The sequence below is a fragment of the Lampetra fluviatilis genome, chromosome 63, assembly GCF_964198595.1.
Source record: "Lampetra fluviatilis chromosome 63, kcLamFluv1.1, whole genome shotgun sequence".
NCBI classification, from domain to species: Eukaryota; Metazoa; Chordata; class Hyperoartia; order Petromyzontiformes; family Petromyzontidae; genus Lampetra; species Lampetra fluviatilis.
The window spans coordinates 5,944,881-5,965,593 of NC_136337.1; the positions used below are offsets into that span (position 1 = coordinate 5,944,881).

The 20,713-nt window shown below is 51.0% G+C and overlaps 1 protein-coding gene across 1 annotated transcript in view; it reads right to left on the minus strand.

The window, feature by feature from the left end:
• LOC144951676 (cadherin-2-like) overlaps nucleotides 1-13,408 on the minus strand; it is a 31,872-nt gene extending 18,464 nt beyond the window's left edge. The window contains exons 1-3 of the mRNA XM_078881971.1: nucleotides 13,277-13,408; nucleotides 3,536-3,631; nucleotides 1,855-2,007 (exon numbers count right to left, since the gene is read on the minus strand). Coding sequence (XP_078738097.1) covers nucleotides 1,855-2,007; nucleotides 3,536-3,631; nucleotides 13,277-13,408 — 381 coding nt within the window. The remainder of the gene's footprint in view (nucleotides 1-1,854; nucleotides 2,008-3,535; nucleotides 3,632-13,276) is intronic.
• Nucleotides 13,409-20,713: the final 7,305 nt, after the last annotated feature.

A 20,713-nucleotide genomic window follows, 5' to 3' on the forward strand; every position in this document is an offset into this window, starting at 1 on the left:
GGGGGGGTGTGAGCCGGGGCGTGGTTCCTCGGGCTCGACCGGTTTTCCCCAAGCCGAAATAAAGAATCAAATATCACCGATTGTGGGCAATGTGTCACAATCGTGCTGCTGCTGCTGCTGTTGTCGTGTATTGACGTGGTGTTCCAACAGTCGCTTCGCTATCTATGCGGGAGGGCCACCCTGCCGAGTCGCAGGACTATTTTTACTTAACGCTTTATATTAAACTCGCTCTGTCTGTTGTTGTTGTCTTTGTTGTCGTATCCTCAAATCCTGAAACTCAATTTTAACCCACTTCCCAATGTGGTATCGACTGCAAACTTCGTATAAGTATGTCATACTGACGACAATACTATATTCTATCATAAAAAATAAAAATGTATATTTTTAAACATTCTTTTTTATATGTCATGTTTCGGCTTGGCTCGAATTGTCCACGGTCAACTGACGTTGGCTGTAATTGGCCACGGTCCCTTATGTTATGGCAAGCTTCGGGGCCACTTCCTGGAGTCGTGGAGTTCTTCCATTTCTAGTACATTTTAATATTACTTATTTTGAAGAGGGTCCAACCCCTGCCGCTGCCACATTTTGGCGTTTGTCCGTAAGATCATTTGAGCGTCCAATTAACGACGACGACGACGAGTCGCGTTTATTATTCACGTGCGGAGGACGAAACCGGAGCACCCCGCAGAGAAAACCTCCACGCCTTGCGAGAGGGGGCAACGCTATATCCCCCTCTCCCAACCCCGTACAGATGGAATCAACAGATGGCTATGAGTCCACACACTCTGCTGCTGTACCACCACTGCCTGCTACCTGGCAGAGCCAGGGGTAGGGATAGTCCTCGACACCCACCCAAGGGAAGGGAGTTTCACAACCCATCTGTGCGTGATTCACCAACCTTTGCTGCTGCCTACGCAGTAGCTCACATCAGCCACGCCTACGTGCAGAGTGTGGCCACCATCACCACCACCACTACCGTGTAGGGACTGTAAGGGTTTCAACGGCCATCCGAACGGCAAAATTGTCCGACGTTTCGCTCCACGCACCGGGAGTTGCTTCGGTTATTGAAGCGCAGTTGACGAAGTTGCTCCCGGAACGGGGGGCAGCGGGGGGTCCACCCCTACCCCCTAACACCTCGCATCGGTGGCGAGGAGACGTGATCTCTCCCACACCCGGTGCGCAGGAAGTCCATGGGTTCAATCCCAGACCCTGACGATGCCTTTTGTTAAGTTGCGAGTTGGCGTGCGGTTTCTACCCCTGTTCTGCAAAGTGTGAGCGAACGTGTACGGAGCGGTGGCGCTGCGAACCCGGCGGCCCGAGTTCGATTCCCGCTCACGGCCAACACCGGTGGCGATTATCTGAACCGGTCTTGGGCTTCGCCTAGGTCGACTCAGCCTCAAACGAGTAACCTGGCACGGTGTGCAGTAAACATCGCCACTGGGGATACAAACGCGGCCGGGCGTGGTGCCGGCCACCCACCCCCTCGTGTGCCGTATTGTGGGGGGGGGGGGGCTGGGGGGTTAACTACCCCCCCCCCCCATCGCTCCGCTTCCTCTCGACGTCTCCGCGGAGGAGCTGCGAGTGGCCCGAGGCCGAACGGTCGCCGGCCAAATGCCAATTGCTCACCGAGAGAAACGTTTTTGTAACCACAGCACCCAATAATAACCAACCCAATTGCCATGGTGACCGCTCTGAGAATTCCTCCACTGCAGGTGGGAGACGCAAGCACGCGGCTCGCCCAACAGGTTCCCTGTCACCGCCTAGCGAGACTCACCGCCTCCCGGCGAGACTCACCGCCTCCCGGCGAAACTCACCACTTCCCAGCGAGACTCACCACCGCGTAGCGAGACTCACCGCGTAGCGAGACTGCTTCTCGCGGTCAAGGACGGAGGTGACCCAGACTTTGCCGTCGTTGTCGATGGTGAAAAGACCTCTGGGGTCCTGGCTGGCCCCTGGGCCCTCCAGCCGGTAGGTGAGCGGATAGAACTGGAGCTTGTCCGAGACGTACTGGGGGAGGGTGGGGGGGGGTACATGAAGATGAACACGCGCGGTTGAAGACACGTGATGAACACGCAAAATGAACATGCGCGGTTAGCATCACAGCAGCTGCGGCCCCCCCCCCCACCCTGCAAGGCTTCTGTCGTGGTGGGGGGCTGTTAGGGGATGAGCCCCCTCCGTCCCCTATTATTTGACAGCTTAGCCCCCCCTCCCGCCGCTTCTCGCCTGAGCCGTGTTAAAGTCTCCAAGTGTGCGAGACGTGGCTCGTGCCGTACGCAGCTGGAAGCTGGCCTGCGTTCAATCGTCTCAGTGTCACGCGTAGCAGAAGCAGAGAGGCTTTCGCGACCGATGTTATTCGTAAAAAGAGGGCTTTTGTTTCTTGCGTGCGATCGCGTTAATTTTAATGAGTCGTTAAACCCGCCACCAGCCCGGCGCGGCCCAATTAGTCAGGTTTGTCACGTAAACTTCAGCACACCGACAGTAAACCCACAACTGCGCCGGTTAGTGCTGAACTGGTAACCAATTTGCGCATTTTGTTTACGTGGCAAACCTTACTGATTGGCCGTGTCGGGTGGGTGGTGGGTTTAACGACGCATTTATATTCACGCGATGCAACCCAGAAAGTAAAACACCTTGATTACGGGCGCCTCTCTCTCTCTCTGTAGAGTTTGTGTGCTTTCTCTCCCTCTCTCACTCACTCCAATGGGTTCTCCGCTCTCCTCCAGTAGCTGACAGCGGACATGAAACCCCCACTCAAATGTCACTGGCATTGGGCCAAAGCCATCAACATGTGGGCCTCAACTGGTGAAATAAAAAAAATGTGTCTGCCCAAGATTATTCTGATAGTTTGTAAATGTCCCTTGGGCCCAGCTGATTTCTCTCTCCATCGCGGTGTCAATCGCTGTCACGGTGCCCCCCCCCCCACAACAGCTCAGCGCGGCCCTGTTTCGGCACGATTTCTGGCTTTTCTGCTTCATGCACGTACCTTCGTACGTACGATTAACTCCTTCCCAGAGGTCGCAAACGGGTTTTGATTCCTTACCCGTACCCGTACCCGGCCGCATCAGGGTCGCAAACGGGTACCCGTACCCGGCCGTACCCGTACCCTTCCCGGCCGAGTATGGGTAGGGTACGGGTATCGGGTACCCAATTGTGACCTCTGGGATGAAGCCATGTTGCAGGCGCGGGTGGGTTGATTCTAGCAACTTGAATTGTGAGAAGAGACAAGACGTTGGGAAATGAGTGACAAACGGTTACTCACCAGTGACTCACGGTCTACCCGTACCCGTACCCGGCCGCACCAGGGTCGCAAACGGGTACCCGTACCCGATTGGGTACGGGTAGCTGGGTATCGGGTAGGGTACGGGTATCGGGTACCCGGTTGCGACCTCTGCTCCTTTCGCACAGCACGGCTGGCTGCGCACGGCGCAAAAGAAGCTCAACGCGCCCACATCATACAATCCGAGAACGGGGAACGGGGTCCCTGCGCCAAGCCTCGCATCGAAGCCAGGTCCGTCTGGCATCGGCGTGGCCTCACCGTGGTCACGTAGATGGGGTAGGGTTTCGGGGCGTTCTCTTTGGCCTGTGGAGTCGGCGCCTGCCAAACCCTCTTCACTCTTTTGAGGGAATCCGCCTGTTGGGAGAGAAAACGACGACAATGACGATATTAGACGTTGCGGCGTTGCTGAAGCGCTTGCTCCAACGGTCTGTCGAAAGCCACGCGGGGTTACCTTTGTCCTATTTGTGTCCAATCCCTGGTCAGCTGGCCCTAAACCTCGACGAACAAATCACCGATCCGTGTGACAACACTCGCAACGTGACGTTTCACAATGGTCTCCTCGTGCGCAGCGAGACCACGAATCAAACTTGGCGCATCGTTCTCACCCAAACTTTCACTGGCACGGCTTGCGTGACTAATGAGGTGTCCATAAGAGGGTTTTTTTGGGGTTAGATTGCGTAAATATATAAATGTGTCGTTTTAAACCCACCACCACCCGACACAGCCAACTAGTAAGGGTTGTCACGTAAACAGAACGTGCCAATTCGCCACTAGTACATGCAGAAGCCTTTGGATTTCCATTCCGTGGCAAAGCCTTCAAACTGTCAACTATCACCACCGTTTTACCACTGCTACGCGTCTTGCGGCCGTCTGGAACCCTCTTCCTTACGAAATTGGGAAGAGCTATGCCACTTAATTATTATCGAGGCAATCCGCGGGGCCCGTTACACCGCCGTGCCAGGTCGCGCGAGCGCCGTCAACATGAGCTGAACCGGTTATGGAAAGCAGGGGGGGGGGGGTAGAGAGACAAGGAGCAACAGGCCCCACTGCCCCAAACACCACCGGGGGGGGGGGGGGGGTTAGGGTGTCAGCATGTAAGTCGAGGGGGTGGACGAGGGAAGGAAGGGGATGTAGCCAGAACGCGACGAAACTCAAAAGAGAAACGTGGGGGGGGGGGGGGGGCCGGATAAAGAGCGAACTCGAATCTCTCCTCCAGCCCTCATCATCGGTCCCCGTCTAGCCAAAACTCCGTCCGGCTGACTTATTTCAGATGTTGTGTAGGGGGGGGGGGGGTAGGACCATCTGGCCTGGAATTCTCTCCTCCGTTCCCCTTTGAGCTAATGGCTCAGGTGTCTTCTTCGTCTTCGTCTTCATCTTCTTCCGTGCGGCTGCTGACGGAGATGCAGAGCGACGACTACGGGAGCAGGCGCAGCGCATCGCACCAACGTCCATATATCACTGGTCAAAAAAAAAAACATTTTATTCTGGCCTAGACTTTTGCAGCTGTTTTAGACTAATTTCAGGGCGCCGACTCACGTTTCAACGGATCGTTTCAAGCGCAATAGGCCAAACAGGAACTCTCCAATTAGCAGGACCCTCCTGCGTAGTAGGAGGGTCACGAGGCTCTCTCCCGGGTGATGGAACGACTCCCGTTGCCGGCTGCGGATGTGACCGTTTTGAGTTGCTGCAGCTCCTTCATCCAAAATCGGTGGGGGGGGGGGGGGCGCGGGATATACACGCGCGGCGGTCGGATACGCGACGTCACCGCGGCACCGGCTGGCACAGGCTGGCGGGTGGTGCCGGCTGGCACAGGCTGGCGGGTGGCCCCGTGCCATGCGCTCGAAGGGAACGCCACGACCGTTGGAACGATCGACTCCGTACGCGACCGCCCGCAGCGCAATTGGCAGGCGGACGCAATAGACGTCGTTTGATGAAACAGCGCTCCCAAATTACATTTTATTCAAAATCACGGCCCACCCCACCACCACCCTTTGCAGGCCCGAGCAGGCCGAAACATGCACGGCCACTCACGGCGCGCCACACACAACATCGCGATGTCGTGGCGTGAGGTCTCGGCACCTTACGGGGAGCGGTGGCGCGAGTGGCCGGCGCGATGAACTGAGCTAGGAACCCCCAGCGGTGGACCCGAGTTCGATTCCGCCCACGACCCCCGACCCCCGATCACGACCGACAGCAGTTGAGACCGAATTCGCGTACAGGAGGATCTGGACCTCCCACAGGTCGACTCGGCCTAAAAAGAAACGCAGTCCGGCGTGGTGGCAGCCCACCCATCAACCCACCCGCCCTCTCGTATGCAGTGCTGCCCATCCTTTGTAAGGTGTTCATTAAAAGATTAGCATCTACGATTAGCACGGTTGGCTACGTAGGTTGTGAAAGAAGTTCAATGTACAAAGACAAAGATCCCCCGTGTAGCCCTAACAGACTGTTGGGGACAAGTGCTATTAGCGAGAACCTATGAAGGCAGGCACGGCACACGAGGGGGTGGCTGGCTAGCGTCACGCCCGGCCGCCTTTGTCTCCCCAGTGGCGACGTTTACACACGATATTACTCACTGGAGCTGCGCACTTTTAGATCTAAATCATCTATATTGAAACTTATTTAGAACAGCTTTTTGATTGTTGAACCTCATTCGCGCCGTACAAAGCCAACCGTGCTGATCGGAGGTGCGGGGAGAAGGGCAGCAACAAACTCGACGCGAAAAGCAGTTCGAAAGAAATTACGTTCTCAATCTGGATGATGATTTAAAAAGTGCAACAGCACCAGTGGCTTCCCAATATCGGAAGGGAGAACGTTCCAGACGGCCACGCGATGCGGTGACCGCCGCCTTTGTTCTACGGCCAGCCAGAAGCCGCCGCTTCGAGGGCGAGAGGAGTTCGCGCGACGATGGTTTATCCTCCGTGACGAGGTCGACGAGGTACTGTTGATTCTAGATTTGAAGCTTTCGTGACTGCAAGGATTCATATTCTTAGGTTTTTTCGGTAAAGTCACGTGGGTAAAATTTTTTAATTAATAATAGTAAAATAAAATAAAAATCACGACGTTTCGGAAGCAACACAAGCTTCCGTCTTCGAAACGTCGTGATCTTTATTTTATTTTTATTTTACTTTTATTAATTTTAATTTTTTTACCTACGTGACTTTACCGAACAAACCTAAGAATATGAGGTACTGTTGGTCCACCTGTGACAAGCACTTTGTGTGCAACGAGTGCGATACATAGCTTGCGTTGCATGGCCACAATCACACTACAGTGGCTTGTCTAAATTACAGTAAATCTCTTTGTGTCTCTATGTATTTGTATGGATCTATGTGGAGCTGTACGAATCTGTGTATTGTGGGAAGGTGTGTTCTAGAGAGGTCAAATAAGGGAGCCACATGCCTAGGGGCCAATGCAGCCCCCCCCCCAGCCCCCACCCCCATAATCCCGCAAGCCCCCCCCCCCCAACCACCCCCCCCCCCCAATCGGCAACTCTCTTGTTTTTATTACACGCTTTCTATTAACTCACTCTTGTCTGTTGTTGTTGTTGTCGTATCCTCAAATCTTGTAACTCAATTTTAACCCACTTCCCAATGTGGTATAGACTGTAAACTTGGTATACGTATGTCATACTGATGACAATACTATATTGTAGTATAAAAAAATTAAAATTTATATTTTTAAACATTATTTTTTATATGTTATGTTTCGGCTTGGGTCTAATTGTCCACGGTCAACTGACGTTGGCTGTAATTGACCACGGTCCCTTACGTTATGGCAAGCTTCGGGGCCACTTGCTGGAGTCGTGGAGTTCTGCCATTACTAGTACATTTCTAAAAAGCGTGTTTTTTTTAAAGTTTTTTTTTTACATTACTCATTTTCTGACTGCAGTGCATTTCTGGGGCACAGGGCGTATGGCAAGTACAGTGTGGAGCAGAACTATGACACCAAAATAAACAAAATGGAACAGTGTTGGGTTCAGGTTTTTCGCCTGGCAAGCACCGCTAACGTTACGTTTCACATGAAGTGGAGGTGTTCAGTTTAGTTCAGTCCCGCCTGCTGAACAGCGTTCAGTTTCAATGTCAAGCAGCGGACTTCTCATCCTCCAACCCCCCCATAGGTCAATTGAAAGCCACGCACTGACACGTTGCTGGGGCTCTGTGTGGCTGTGTGACTGTGTGAGTGAGTGACTGAGTGACTGAGTGACTGTGTGTCTGTGTGACTGAGTGGCTGTGTGGCTGTGTGACTGTGTGTCTGTGTGACTGTGTGACTGTGTGTCTGTGTGCGTGTGTGACGGTGTGACTGAGTGACTGTGTGACTGTGTGACTGTGTGACTGAGTGACTGTGTGACTGAGTGACTGTGTGACTGAGTGACTGTGTGTCTGTGTGACTGAATGGCTGTGTGGCTGTGTGACTGTGTGTCTGTGTGACTGTGTGACTGTGTGTCTGTGTGCGTGTGTGACGGTGTGACTGAGTGACTGTGTGACTGTGTGACTGAGTGACTGTGTGACTGAGTGTCTGTGTGACTGAGTGACTGTGTGACTGAGTGACTGAGTGACTGTGTGACTGAGTGACTGTGTGTCTGTGTGACTGAGTGGCTGTGTGGCTGTGTGACTCTGTGTCTGTGTGACTGTGTGACTGTGTGTCTGTGTGCGTGTGTGACGGTGTGACTGAGTGACTGTGTGACTGTGTGACTGTGTGACTGAGTGACTGTGTGACTGAGTGACTGAGTGACTGTGTGACTGAGTGACTGAGTGACTGTGTGACTGAGTGACTGTGTGTCTGTGTGACTGAGTGGCTGTGTGGCTGTGTGACTCTGTGTCTGTGTGACTGTGTGACTGTGTGTCTGTGTGCGTGTGTGACGGTGTGACTGAGTGACTGTGTGACTGTGTGACTGAGTGACTGTGTGACTGAGTGACTGAGTGACTGTGTGACTGAGTGTCTGTGTGTCTGTGTGACTGAGTGACTGTGTGACTGAGTGACTGTGTGACTGAGTGACTGTGTGTCTGTGTGACTGAGTGGCTGTGTGGCTGTGTGACTCTGTGTCTGTGTGACTGTGTGACTGTGTGTCTGTGTGTCTGTGTGCATGTGTGACGGTGTGACTGAGTGACTGTGTTACTGTGTGACTGTGTGACTGTGTGTCTGTGTGACTGAGTGACTGTGTTACTGTGTGACTGAGTGACTGAGTGACTGTGTGACTGAGTGACTGTGTGACTGTGTGACTGAGTGATTGTGTTACTGTGTGACTGAGTGACTGTGTGTCTGTGTGTCTGTGTGACTGTGTGACTGAGTGACTGAGTGACTGTGTGACTGTGTGACTGTGTGAGTGACTGAGTGACTGAGTGACTGAGTGTCTGTGTGTCTGTGTGACTGTGTGACTGAGTGACTGAGGACTGTGTGACTGAGTGTCTGTGTGACTGTGTGACTGAGTGACTGAGTGACTGTGTGACTGTGTGACTGTGTGAGTGACTGAGTGACTGAGTGACTGAGTGTCTGTGTGTCTGTGTGGCTGTGTGACTGTGTGACTGAGTAACTGTGTGGCTGTGTGACTGTGAGACTGTGTGTCTGCGTGACTGTGTGCGAGGGTGTGACTGAGTGACTGAGTGACTGTGTGGCTGTGTGACTGTGAGACTGTGTGACTGTGTGACTGAGTGACTGTGTTACTGTGTGACTGAGTGACTGAGTGGCTGTGTGTCTGTGTGGCTGTGTGACTGTGTGACTGTGTGACTGAGTGACTGAGTGACTGAGTGGCTGTGTGTCTGTGTGGCTGTGTGACTGTGTGACTGTGTGACTGTGTGTCTGTGTGTCTGAGTGACTGTGTGACTGTGTGACTGTGTGAGTGTCTCTGCGTGACATGTGATTCATGACTGGGGCTGTGGTCGCCGATTTTGAAGTGACAGAGACACCGGTTTGGACATGTCTGTGCGGCAAACCCACCGGAGGCGTTGGGGCAAATCAACCGCCGAGGCGTTTACCGGTTTCAACCAATGCAGTGGAGGCCACCGCATGTGCACGCGACGCTGATGAGCCCGACAAACGACGAAGCCAACGGAATGAAGAGGCTCACAAAGACGACGAATAGATGCCGGGGTGGATTTCGATTTAAAGCTTTCGTGACTGCAGGGATTCATATTCGTGGTTCTTTCGGTAAAGTCGCGTAGAAGGGAAATAATAAAATAATAATAAAAACATTTTTAATTCTCACACCTGATGATGAGTGCTTGTGTTGCAATCGAAACGTCGTGAGAATTGTATTGTTTTATTTTTATTATTTTATTATTTCCTTTCTACGTGACTTTACCGAAAGAACCAATAATATGGGTGCTGGGTGGCTAAAGATGTTGGCTGACCGTCGAACAAACACGGTCACCGTATCGCTCGCGCGGCCGTCTGGAACGCTCTTCCCTCCCGATATACGGAAGGCACTGGGAGCTACTCCACTCTCAACTATTACCACTGTTTAGATTTGAAGCTTTCGTGACTGCAGGAATCCATACTCTGGTTCTTTCGGTAACGTCACGTAGGTATAAAATAAAATAAATGACGACGTTTCGATTGCAACACAAGCAATCATCATCAGCGTCCACGTAGCGCCCCCCCCTCTCTCTCCCCCCTTGCCCCCCCTCCCCCTTTCTTACCGATATAACCTCTTACCACGGCATCTCTCTCCCACTTCAGCAAAAAAAAATATTGCTGTGGTTTTCCCACCTGATGATGATTGCTTGTGTTGCAATCGAAACGTCACGATTCATTTTTTTTATTTTATTTCATACCTACGTGACTTTACCGAAAGAACCAAGAATATGGGTGCTGGGTGGCTAAAGCCTTTGGCTGACCGTCGAACAAAGACGGTCTCCGCATCGCTCGCGCGGCCGTCTGGAACGCTCTTCCCTCCCGATATTCGCAAGCCACTGGGAGCACCGCCACTTTTGAATCGAGATTGAAAACGAATTTCATCAGAAATCCTTTTGATGTTTAGATTGTTGTCTCTCTCTCCCCACGCACCTCCGATTCGCACGGTTGGCTACATACGGTGCGAAAGAAGTCCAACACGCATTACCGCTTCATTTGCAAAATCAGGTAATTGCTTCGATTGCATAACGAGAAACTGATAACACACACGGACAAAGGCTGACGTAACCACGGCTTGGCTGGCGCAAGATCGCGGGGCATTAGGGACACACGCATGGACAAGCCGACACACACATCACGCACGCACGCACGCAAGCGAGGGGCGTTCCATTATTCATGGGCTGCGTCATGGCAAGTGGGGTCGACCAGATAGCAGCTAGCACAGCGCTTGAATATGCACGCGTTCTTCAATAGCATTGAGTGTGTGTGTGTCTGTGTGTGTGTCTGTGTGAGAAGAGATGGAGTGATGTGGTACAGGAGGACGTGGAGCTGAGTGGACTTGCCGATTACTGGTACCAGCGGTGTCAAGATCGGCCTCTGTGGAGGAGGCTCGTGAAGGACGCTACTGGGCAGTTGGAGGCAGTCGCCCTCCAACAACAACGGAGGGCGGAGGAGCGCCGGGTGGCTAAAGCACAGCAAGTTGGTACAGTAGGGGGCACAGGTGGTGCATCAGCCAGTCATCTCGATCATCTCGGTCAGTCGACCCGTGGCACCTGCTGGGTCTGCCCCGTGACCTCCTGCCAGCGGACGTTCGACACTTCACGTGGCCTCAAGCGTCGTGGTGACGTCACCGCCACTTAGTGGCGAATGGCGGTTGTTGTTGTGTCTGTGTGTGTCTCTCTGTGTGTGTGTGTGTCTATGTGTGTGTGTCTGTCTGTGTGTTGTCTGTGTGTTTGTCTGTGTGTGTGTGTCTGTGTGTGTGTGTTGTCTGTGTGTTTGTCTGTGTTGTCTGTGTGTTTGTCTGTGTCTGTGTGTGGGGAGCGGTGGTGTAGCGGTTATCGCGCCGCGCTTTGAACCCGGCGATCCGAGTTCGATTCCCGCTCACGGCCAACACCGGTGGCGATTATCTGAACCGGTCCTGGGCCTCCCCTAGGTCGACTCAGCCTCGAATGAGTAACTTAATGCGGTGTAAAAAAAAAAACATCGCTACTGGGGAGACAAAGTCGGCCGAGGGTGGTGCTGGCCACCAGCACCACAGGTGCTGCTCGCTCACAGCACTTGCCCCACAAGTTTACTAAGGCTATATGGGGGATTAGGGGGACTCTTTATCTTTGGCCCTTACAAAAGAAAACAAATAAGGTGACGTTTCGTGACAATGCCCCTTCTTCACGGCGCGTAGATAGGAGCCGGAGGGGGAACTACGCATGTGCTATCAAGAAGGACCGTTGCCCGAAACGTCGCCCTATTGTTTTTTTTGCCGTTATTAAGACTGCCCCAAGTCACCACTGCTGCCCCACGTGACCTCCACTGCCCCACGTCACCTCCACTGCCCCATGTCACCTCCACTGCCCCATGTCACCTCCACTGCCCCATGTCACCACCACTGCCCCATGTCACCTCCACTGCCCCATGTCACCTCCACTGCCCCATGTCACCACCACTGCCCCATGTCACCTCCACTGCCCCATGTCACCACCACTGCCCCATGTCACCACCACTGCCCCACGTGACCTCCACTGCCCCTTGTCACCTCCACTGCCCCATGTCACCTCCACTGCCCCACGTCACCTCCACTGCCCCTTGTCACCATTGCTCTGTGCCGCGCACAAAGCGGATTTCATTTCGAGATGTATTGAGAGCCGATTAACGAAAATAACAACAAGAAAATCCATCTTTTTGGTTACAATGATCATCATATCGGATGACGAAGCTTTAAAAATGTGTGCCGTTCGTTATCATCGATAACGCATTCAACGTTGCGACAGAAAGACCGAATGTCGGGTGATGCATTCATTCGTAGGCCCGAGGCACGGTTCCTATACTCCCGTGACCTGTTGAGTGATAGGGCCCTGGCCAAAATCATCACCACGCTTAGAGCAGTCAACATCGCCACGGTCATCATCATCATCTACTGTAGGCCTCGTCATCGCCACAACATCAACACATCCACCATCATCATCACCACCAACTACACCATCATCATCATCTACTATAGTTCAACATACATACACTATCATAGTCACCACATTATTATCATTACCACCATTAACATCACTACCACCATCATCATCACTACCACCATCATCATTACCACCATCATCATCATCACTACCACCATCATCATCATCACTACCACCATCATCATTACCACCATCATCATCATCACTACCACCATCATCATCATCACTACCACCATCATCATCATCACTACCACCATCATCATCATCACTACCACCATCATCAACACGACCAACACATCACCACGATCATCATCTACTATAGTTCAACATACATGCAATATAATAACCACCACATTATTAGAATTACCATCATGATCATCACTACCAGCATCACACCACCACCACCCTATGCTCATTACCATCTTCACTACCATCATCATCACTACCACCACCATCATCATCATCACTACCACCACCACATCACCACGATCATCATCATCTACTATAGTTCAACATGCGTACACTGTCATAACCACCACATTATCATTATCATTACCATCATCATCACTACCAGTATCACCACCACCACCCTATGCTCATTACCATCATCACTACCATCATCATCACGACCACCACCACATCCCCACGATCATCATCATCTACTATAGTTCAGCATGCGTACACTGTCATAATTACCACATTATTATCACTACCATCATCATCACCACCATCACCACCACCACCACCCTATGCTCATTACCATCATCACTACCACCATCATCATCACGACCACCACCACATCACCACGATAATCATCATCTACTATAGTTCAACATACGTACACTGTCATAATCACCACATTATTATCACTACCATCATCATCACTACCACACCACCACCATCACCACCACCATCACACTATGCTCATCACAACCACCACCACCACTAACCACCACTAACCACCACCCACCTGCACCGCATCTGCCGCGCAGGACGCGAACACCACCGCCACCCAGACGGAGGCGCACATGATGACGGTGCCGTAGCTCCATCCTCGAGAACTACCACGAACACCACCAACACCACCAGCAGCAGCAGCCATGGTGGAGTCTCACGGACGAGGTGGCGTTGCGCAGGAAGCCTCGCGTTCGTCTCTGTGTGTGTGTGCGTCTACGTGTCTCTGTGTGTGAGACCGTGTCTCTGTGTGTGTGTCCGTCTGTGTGTGTGAGAGACCGTGTCTCTGTGTGTGTGTCCGTCTGTGTGTGTGTGTGTGTCTGACCGTGTCTCCGTGTGACTGTCTCAACGTGTGACCGTGTCTCAACGTGTGTCCGCGTGTCCCCTTGCGCGAGACAAAGGCGAGGGAACGCGAGCGATAATCCCACTTGAGTCTGCCCGCAGTGGTGTTTGTGTGTTCCTCCTCTCTCTCTCTCTGCGGTCAGACTCAGGTGTGGCCTCTTCAGGTGTGGCTCAGGTATCTTGCACCCCCCACCCCTCCCCCCACACACCCCTCCCCCCACACACCCCGTCTGTGGATGACGAGGCCACGCCATCACGAGAGAGTGAGTGAGCAAACATTGGAAGGATGTTATTACCCAGGTAAAGCCATAACTGCGTTATGTTGTTGCTTCTCTTAACGCATCTTGTTCTTCAAGCTTCTCAGACCCCCCCCCAACCTCCGCTCCTGCAGTTGCCGTTTTCCCTCCCGTCTATTGGTCTCTGTGTGAGTCTAAGTCTCTCTGTATTAATCTGTGTTTTTTCGTGAGTCTATGTCTCTCTGTGTGTCTGTCACTCTGTGTGAGTCTATGTGTCTCTGTGTGAGTATATGGGCCTCCTCGTTATGGGTCTCTGTGTGAGTGTACGGGTGTCTGCATAAATCTATGCATATCTATGTGAGTGAATGGGGTCTCTGTGTTAGTCTGTGAGTCTATGTGAGTCTATGTGACTGTGTGAGTCTGTGAGTCTCTGTATGAGTCTCTGTGTGAGTCTATGTGTGAGTCTATGTGACTGTGTGCGTCTGTGAGTCTGTGTGAGTCTGTGAGTCTCTGTGTGAGTCTATGTGACTGTGTGAGTCTGTGAGTCTCTGTGTAAGTCTGTGAGTCTCTGTGTGAGTCTCTGTGTGAGTCTCTGTGTGAGTCTATGTGACTGTGTGAGTCTGTGAGTCTCTGTGTGAGTCTGTGAGTCTCTGTGTGAGTCTGTGAGTCTCTGTGTGAGTCTGTGAGTCTCTGTGTGAGTCTGTGAGTCTCTGTGTGAGTCTCTGTGTGAGTCTCTGTGTGAGTCTATGTGACTGTGTGAGTCTGTGAGTCTCTGTGTGAGTCTGTGAGTCTCTGTGTGAGTCTGTGAGTCTCTGTGTGAGTCTGTGAGTCTCTGTGTGAGTCTGTGAGTCTCTGTGTGAGTCTCTGTGTATCGGGGTAAAGTGTCGTTATTTGTTGGGGTTTCATGGGGTTGAGCTTCATTGATAATAACGGACACCTTATTGGTTCTTTCGGTAAAGTCACGTAGAATGGAAATAAATAAAAAACATAATAAAATAATTCTCACGACGTTTCGGCCACAACGCAAGCAGCCGTCCTCAGGTGAAGAACAGGTCTGTCAGAGAACGGCTGCTTGCGTTGTGGCCGAAACGTCGTGAGAATTATTTTATTATGTTTTATTTGTATTGTTTTATTATTTCCATTCTACGTGACTTTACCGAAAGAACCAAGAAGATGAATCCCTGCAGTCACGAAAGCTTTAAATCGAAATTACGGACACATCAATAGGTAACCCCACCGGTTTCGAATAGGGTTGATTGACATGGGCGAAAAACAAAACCATAACCGCTTTAGGAATCTGGTTACCGGTTCAGGACGTCGGCAAGCACCAGTCGATTTTTTTTTATTTTACTTTCAGGAACGGCCTTCCAAGATTTAAACTTGCTGGGAAATCGAACCGCGGCGAAACTTTCGTTTGCTATCGCCCAGCGCCTTAGCGTACGAGGCATCATCAGCATCATCAACAACAGCATCATCAGCATAATCAACAACAGCATCATCAGCATCAACAACAGCAGCAGCTGCAAGCGCGAGGAGGCGTCATGGGAATGCGAAGGCGACGAACGAGCTCGTGATTCATTGATGAATCTGCCTCGGCGAGGAACCCCAATTTTCCTTGAGTCGTCATCCACGCGGCACACCCAGACCGACTCGCCCCAAGACAGACACCGCCCTGCCACAAACACCACCCACCCACCCCTCCCGCTCACCCACAGGGCGCGTCTAACTCACGGCTGGGGTGGGAGTGCGCGGGGACTTATTTATAGCAAAGAAGAAAAGAAAGAAAGGCGAAAAAGATCTAAAGGGGAGCGGTGGGCGCAACGATTCGCCCTGCGGTGGACGGATGGCCACGAGGAACGGAAGCGGCGTTGTTCGTGACACCGCCGATGTGAACTTGGCGAGCCGTCGTGTCGGGTGGTGGTGGTGGGTACTCAGTGGCTTCACACACACACACACCACCACCACCACCCCCCCGAACAAAAACAATCCCCCGCCATCTATTACACTGGTCAACACACTTTTTCTGGCATAAGGTATTCCAACGGTTCAAAGGTGATTTTGGGGTGCTGATTCCAAATCCGGCATCAGTTTTTGTCGATCACATCAGGTTTTTGAGATATCAAATATTGCATTTTCAAGAAAAACTGCAGAAGAAAAATATAAAATAAATGTGGATATCTACATAAAATGATATTATAAACACACCATCCTAAAAATGCAGCACCATATTTTAACACTAAAGCAGTCACTGACTCGCAACAACTTGCAATAATAAGTGACAGAGTTAATTTCGGGTAAAATCAATGAAAATGGGGTATGCCGATAGCATAAAATGAGATGTGATAGAGCAAATCTGAGATCAGATTTGGAATCAGCACCCTGAAATTAGTCTAAAACAGCTGCAAAAGTTGACCAGTGTTATGAAGATGTAAGAGAAAATTCCAAAAGGCAGGAATTGAAAGAGCACCGATATTCACATCGCTGCCAAAGCCTGATCGGTGCCCGACCTTAACACAGACCAAGTCAGACCTCAGTGGCCACCCCGTGCCCCTTATACATCTCAACGTTCCTCCGACAAAGTTCCATCACAAGAGAGAAACGCAAACAAATAGACACAATTATTCAGTTTAACACGTAGTAGGCTTTCGCGACCAACATTATTCATAATCAACGTTTTTGGGTTAGATCGCGTTATTTATAAATGTGTCGTAACCCTCCACCATCCGACACGGCCAATCAGAAAAAAGTGTCACGTTGATAAAAGACAAAATAGTTCACTACTTTAGTCCACCGGTGTGTTGAAGCGTGAAGCCACGACATTTACAATTTTTGAGTACGACGTTTCGCTGGTAATTGCATCCAGCATCATCGGGCAATTCGCCCGATGAGGCTGTAGAGAGGCAAGGGAGTGGGATGAGGCTGGGTGAGTGGGATGAGGCTGGGTGAGTGGGTGAGCAAAGCGGGATACGGATTTGGGAGGCACGCATGCTGAAAATCTGGAAAGCTGCCGGCAGATCAAGGAGGGGGGGATGAGGGGGTGGGTGGGGGGGGGGTGAGGGGGTGGGTGGGGGGGATGAATCACCAGCGACCACAAACCCATCCATTACACAGCTACATACGCGCCGTCAATCTTCACGCGCTCCAAAGACAAAGATCCCCCCCCGTGTAGCCTCAACGGACTGTTGGGGCAAGTGCTGTAAGCGAGCAGCTATGACTCACACACAGAGACACAGACTCACACACAGAGACACAGACTCACACAGAGACACAGACTCACACACAGAGACACAGACTCGCACACGGAGACACAGACTCACACACAGAGACACAGACTCACACACAGAGACACAGACTCGCACACGGAGACAGACTGACACACAGAGACACAGACTCACACACAGAGACACAGACTCGCACACGGAGACACAGACTCACACACAGAGACACAGACTCACACACAGAGACACAGACTCGCACACGGAGACACAGACTGACACACAGAGACACAGACTCACACACAGAGACACAGACTCACACACAGAGACACAGACTCGCACACGGAGACACAGACTCACACACAGAGACACAGACACACACACACAGAGACACAGACTCACACACGGAGACACAGACTCGCGCACGGAGACACAGACTCCCGCACAGAGACACAGACGCACATAGAGACACAGACTCACACACACAGACACACACACGACACACATGACACACACACACGCGACACACACACGGGCGAGAAAAACAAAGAGCCCCCCGTGTAACCTGTAACAGACTGTAGGGGCAAGTGCTGTTAGCGAGTAGCAGCACCTATGAAGGCCGGAACGAACCACGATGGGGTGGGTGGCCAACACCACGCCCGGCCGCCTTTGTCTCCCCAGTGGCGACGTTTATGACACACCGCCCCAGGTGCTCATTTGAGGCTGAGCCGACATAGGGGAGGCCCGGGACCGGCTCAAATAATCGTCTCTGGTGGTGTTGGTGGCCGTGAGCGGGAATCGAACCCGGGTTCTTAGGGCAACGCGCTAAGAGACCGTCCATAAATGACGTCACGCACCTAGGGGGGGGGGGGGGGTCAGACATTTGTGACGATGTGTGACGAGGGGGGAAGGGGGTTTGAGAAATGTGACGTCACATCAAAATGCGCAACTTTAAATAAATATAGACAACACGTTCTACTTAATTAAATATAGTTTTTAATAAATGTTTTCTACCACAACATCAGAGTGCAGCGCCGCATTAAATAAAAAATTCTTCAAAGCGATTTGAAGCATTTTTTTAGGGGGGGGGGCAGAGCTTTGTGACGTCATATTTGAGGGGGGGGGGGTCTGTCTTTTTGTGACGCCGTGTGACGAAGGGGGGGGTCAATGATCGTCCAAAATCGCGTGACGTCATTTATGGACGGCCCCTAACCGTTGCGCCACCGCTCCCCACGTGTGTGTACACGCGTGCACGTGTGCGTGTGTCTCTCTCTGCAGGCCACCCAGCCCCATCGTGTGCTATAGTGCCGGTTGCTACTAGGGAGACAAAGGCGGCCGGGCGCGGTGTTGGCCACTCGTCCCCTCGTGTGCCAAAGTGCCGACCTTCATAGGGTCGCTGCTACTCGCTGACAGCACTTGGCCCTACAGTCTGTTGAGGCTGATTCTGAATCTTTCCTGCAGCCTTGCACCGCTTTGTTTCTCAATCGTAAAACAAAAACAATGTAACAATGTTAATGACCACGCAGGGTTTGATGAAACAAAGTAAGTCCCCGCGATTAATTCGTGTCGTCGATGATTTTACCTTCTTCAAAACAAAAATCTGTCCGTGACTCGCCACACCCGCCCCCAGAAAGGGCATCTGGCACCCCCAGGCGCTTGTGTGATGCACCCCCAGGTGAAGTCAAAATCAAAGAAGAAGAACCACCGGTTGAGCCTCACGACCCAGATCCCGGAGAACGCCGCTGCTGTTGTGTCAAGAGAGCGAATCAACGCGGACGGGCAGCATGGTGATGATCATAATGAACCTCCTTCATCCTAGAGCCAAACATCATCATCATCATCTTCTTGGTTCTTTCGGTAAAGTCACGTAGAAGGGAAATAATAAAATAATAAAAATAAGACATTATAATATAATAAATACTAATTTTTCTTATTTTATTATTTCCCTTCTACGTGACTTTACCGAAAGAACCAATACGATGAATCCCTGCAGTCACGAAAGCTTTAAATCGAAATCATCATCATCGCTTTGACGTTCCTTCTTCCTCGTCGAAGACACCGGCGGTTGAACCATCAGCCGCATCATCAGAACATCGTCACCGGGACGATGCGAAACGACGACTGCTTCTTTCGACAAACCTTCTGACCACGTGCCCCTACCGGACATCTGTGAAATAAAGAGCTTCACAGCTCCTCGGATTTACACCATTGGAACCTCATTTGCCAGTACAAAATATGATAATTGTTTTTTTACCCTTCCATCTGGCAACAAAACTGACACCTTTTTTTTATCAGAGTTATGTTTTTTGTTTGCATTATGTCTGCAGGTATTGTGGTCTATGCAAACATGACTCCTTGTAAAAAAAGGTGTCAGTTTTGTCGCCAGATGGAAGGGTAAAAAAACAATGATCTGCTCCTTGGATTTCTCCGGTATAATTCAATGGGACGTGAAAGGCGCGCGCCCACGGCAGTGCGTCTGTGGGCCATGGAACCCAAAGAGATGGTTCACCAATACCATTCTAGATTTGAAGCTTTCGTGACTGCAATAACACTGGTCAACACACTTTTTCTGGCATGAGGTATTCCAACGGTTTTAAGGTAATTTTGGGGTGCTGATTCCAAATCTGGCATCAGTTTTTGTCTATCACATCAGGTTTTTGAGATAGCAAATATTGCATTTTCAAAAAAAACTGCAGAAGAAAAATATTCAATAAATGTGGATATCTACATAAAATGATATTATAAACGCACTATCCTAAAAATACAGCACCATATTTTAACACTAAAGCAGTCACTGACTCGCAACAACTTGCAATCATAAGTGACAGAGTTAATTTCGGGTAAAATCAATGAAAATGGGGTATGCCCATAGCATAAAAATGAGATGTGATAGAGCAAATCTGAGATCAGATTTGGAATCAGCACCCTGAAATTAGTCTAAAACAGCTGCAAAAGTCCAGGCCAGAAAAAAATGTAATTTTTTTGTTAACCAGTGTTATTCATACTCTTAGGTTTTTTCGGTAAAGTCACGTAGGTAAAAATAAATAATAAAAAGAATAAAAATATAATTACAGAAAAAAAATAAAAAAAATCACGACGTTTCGGAGGCAACACAAGTCTCCGTCATCAGGTGGGACCGTCACAGCTAAATTTACTGTATCACCAATACCAATCAATACCAATCAATACCAACACCCCGCGCCAGTCGCCACGAAGTGACGGTGACGTCACCAATGTTGCCTGTGCCAGGCCAGGTGCACTTTGAGTGCCACGTGGACGTGTCGAAGGCTTGATGGTTCACAAAGATCCCCCGTGTAGCCTTAACAGACTGCTGGGGCAAGTGCTGTTAGCGAGTAGCGCCTATGAAGGCCGGCACGGCACACGAGGGGGTGGGTGGCCAGCACCACGCTCGGCCGCCTTTGTCTCCGCAGTGGCGATGTTTACACATCGCACCAGGTACTCATTTGAGGCTGAGTCGACCTAGGGGAGGCCCAGGACCGGTTCAGATAATCGTCACTGTTGTTGGCCGTGAGCGGGAATCGAACCCGGGTCGCCAGGTTCGTAGCGCTAACCGCTACACTACCGCTCCCCACAGGCACACACACACAGACACACACACAGACATAGAGACACATACACACACAGAGACACACACACAGA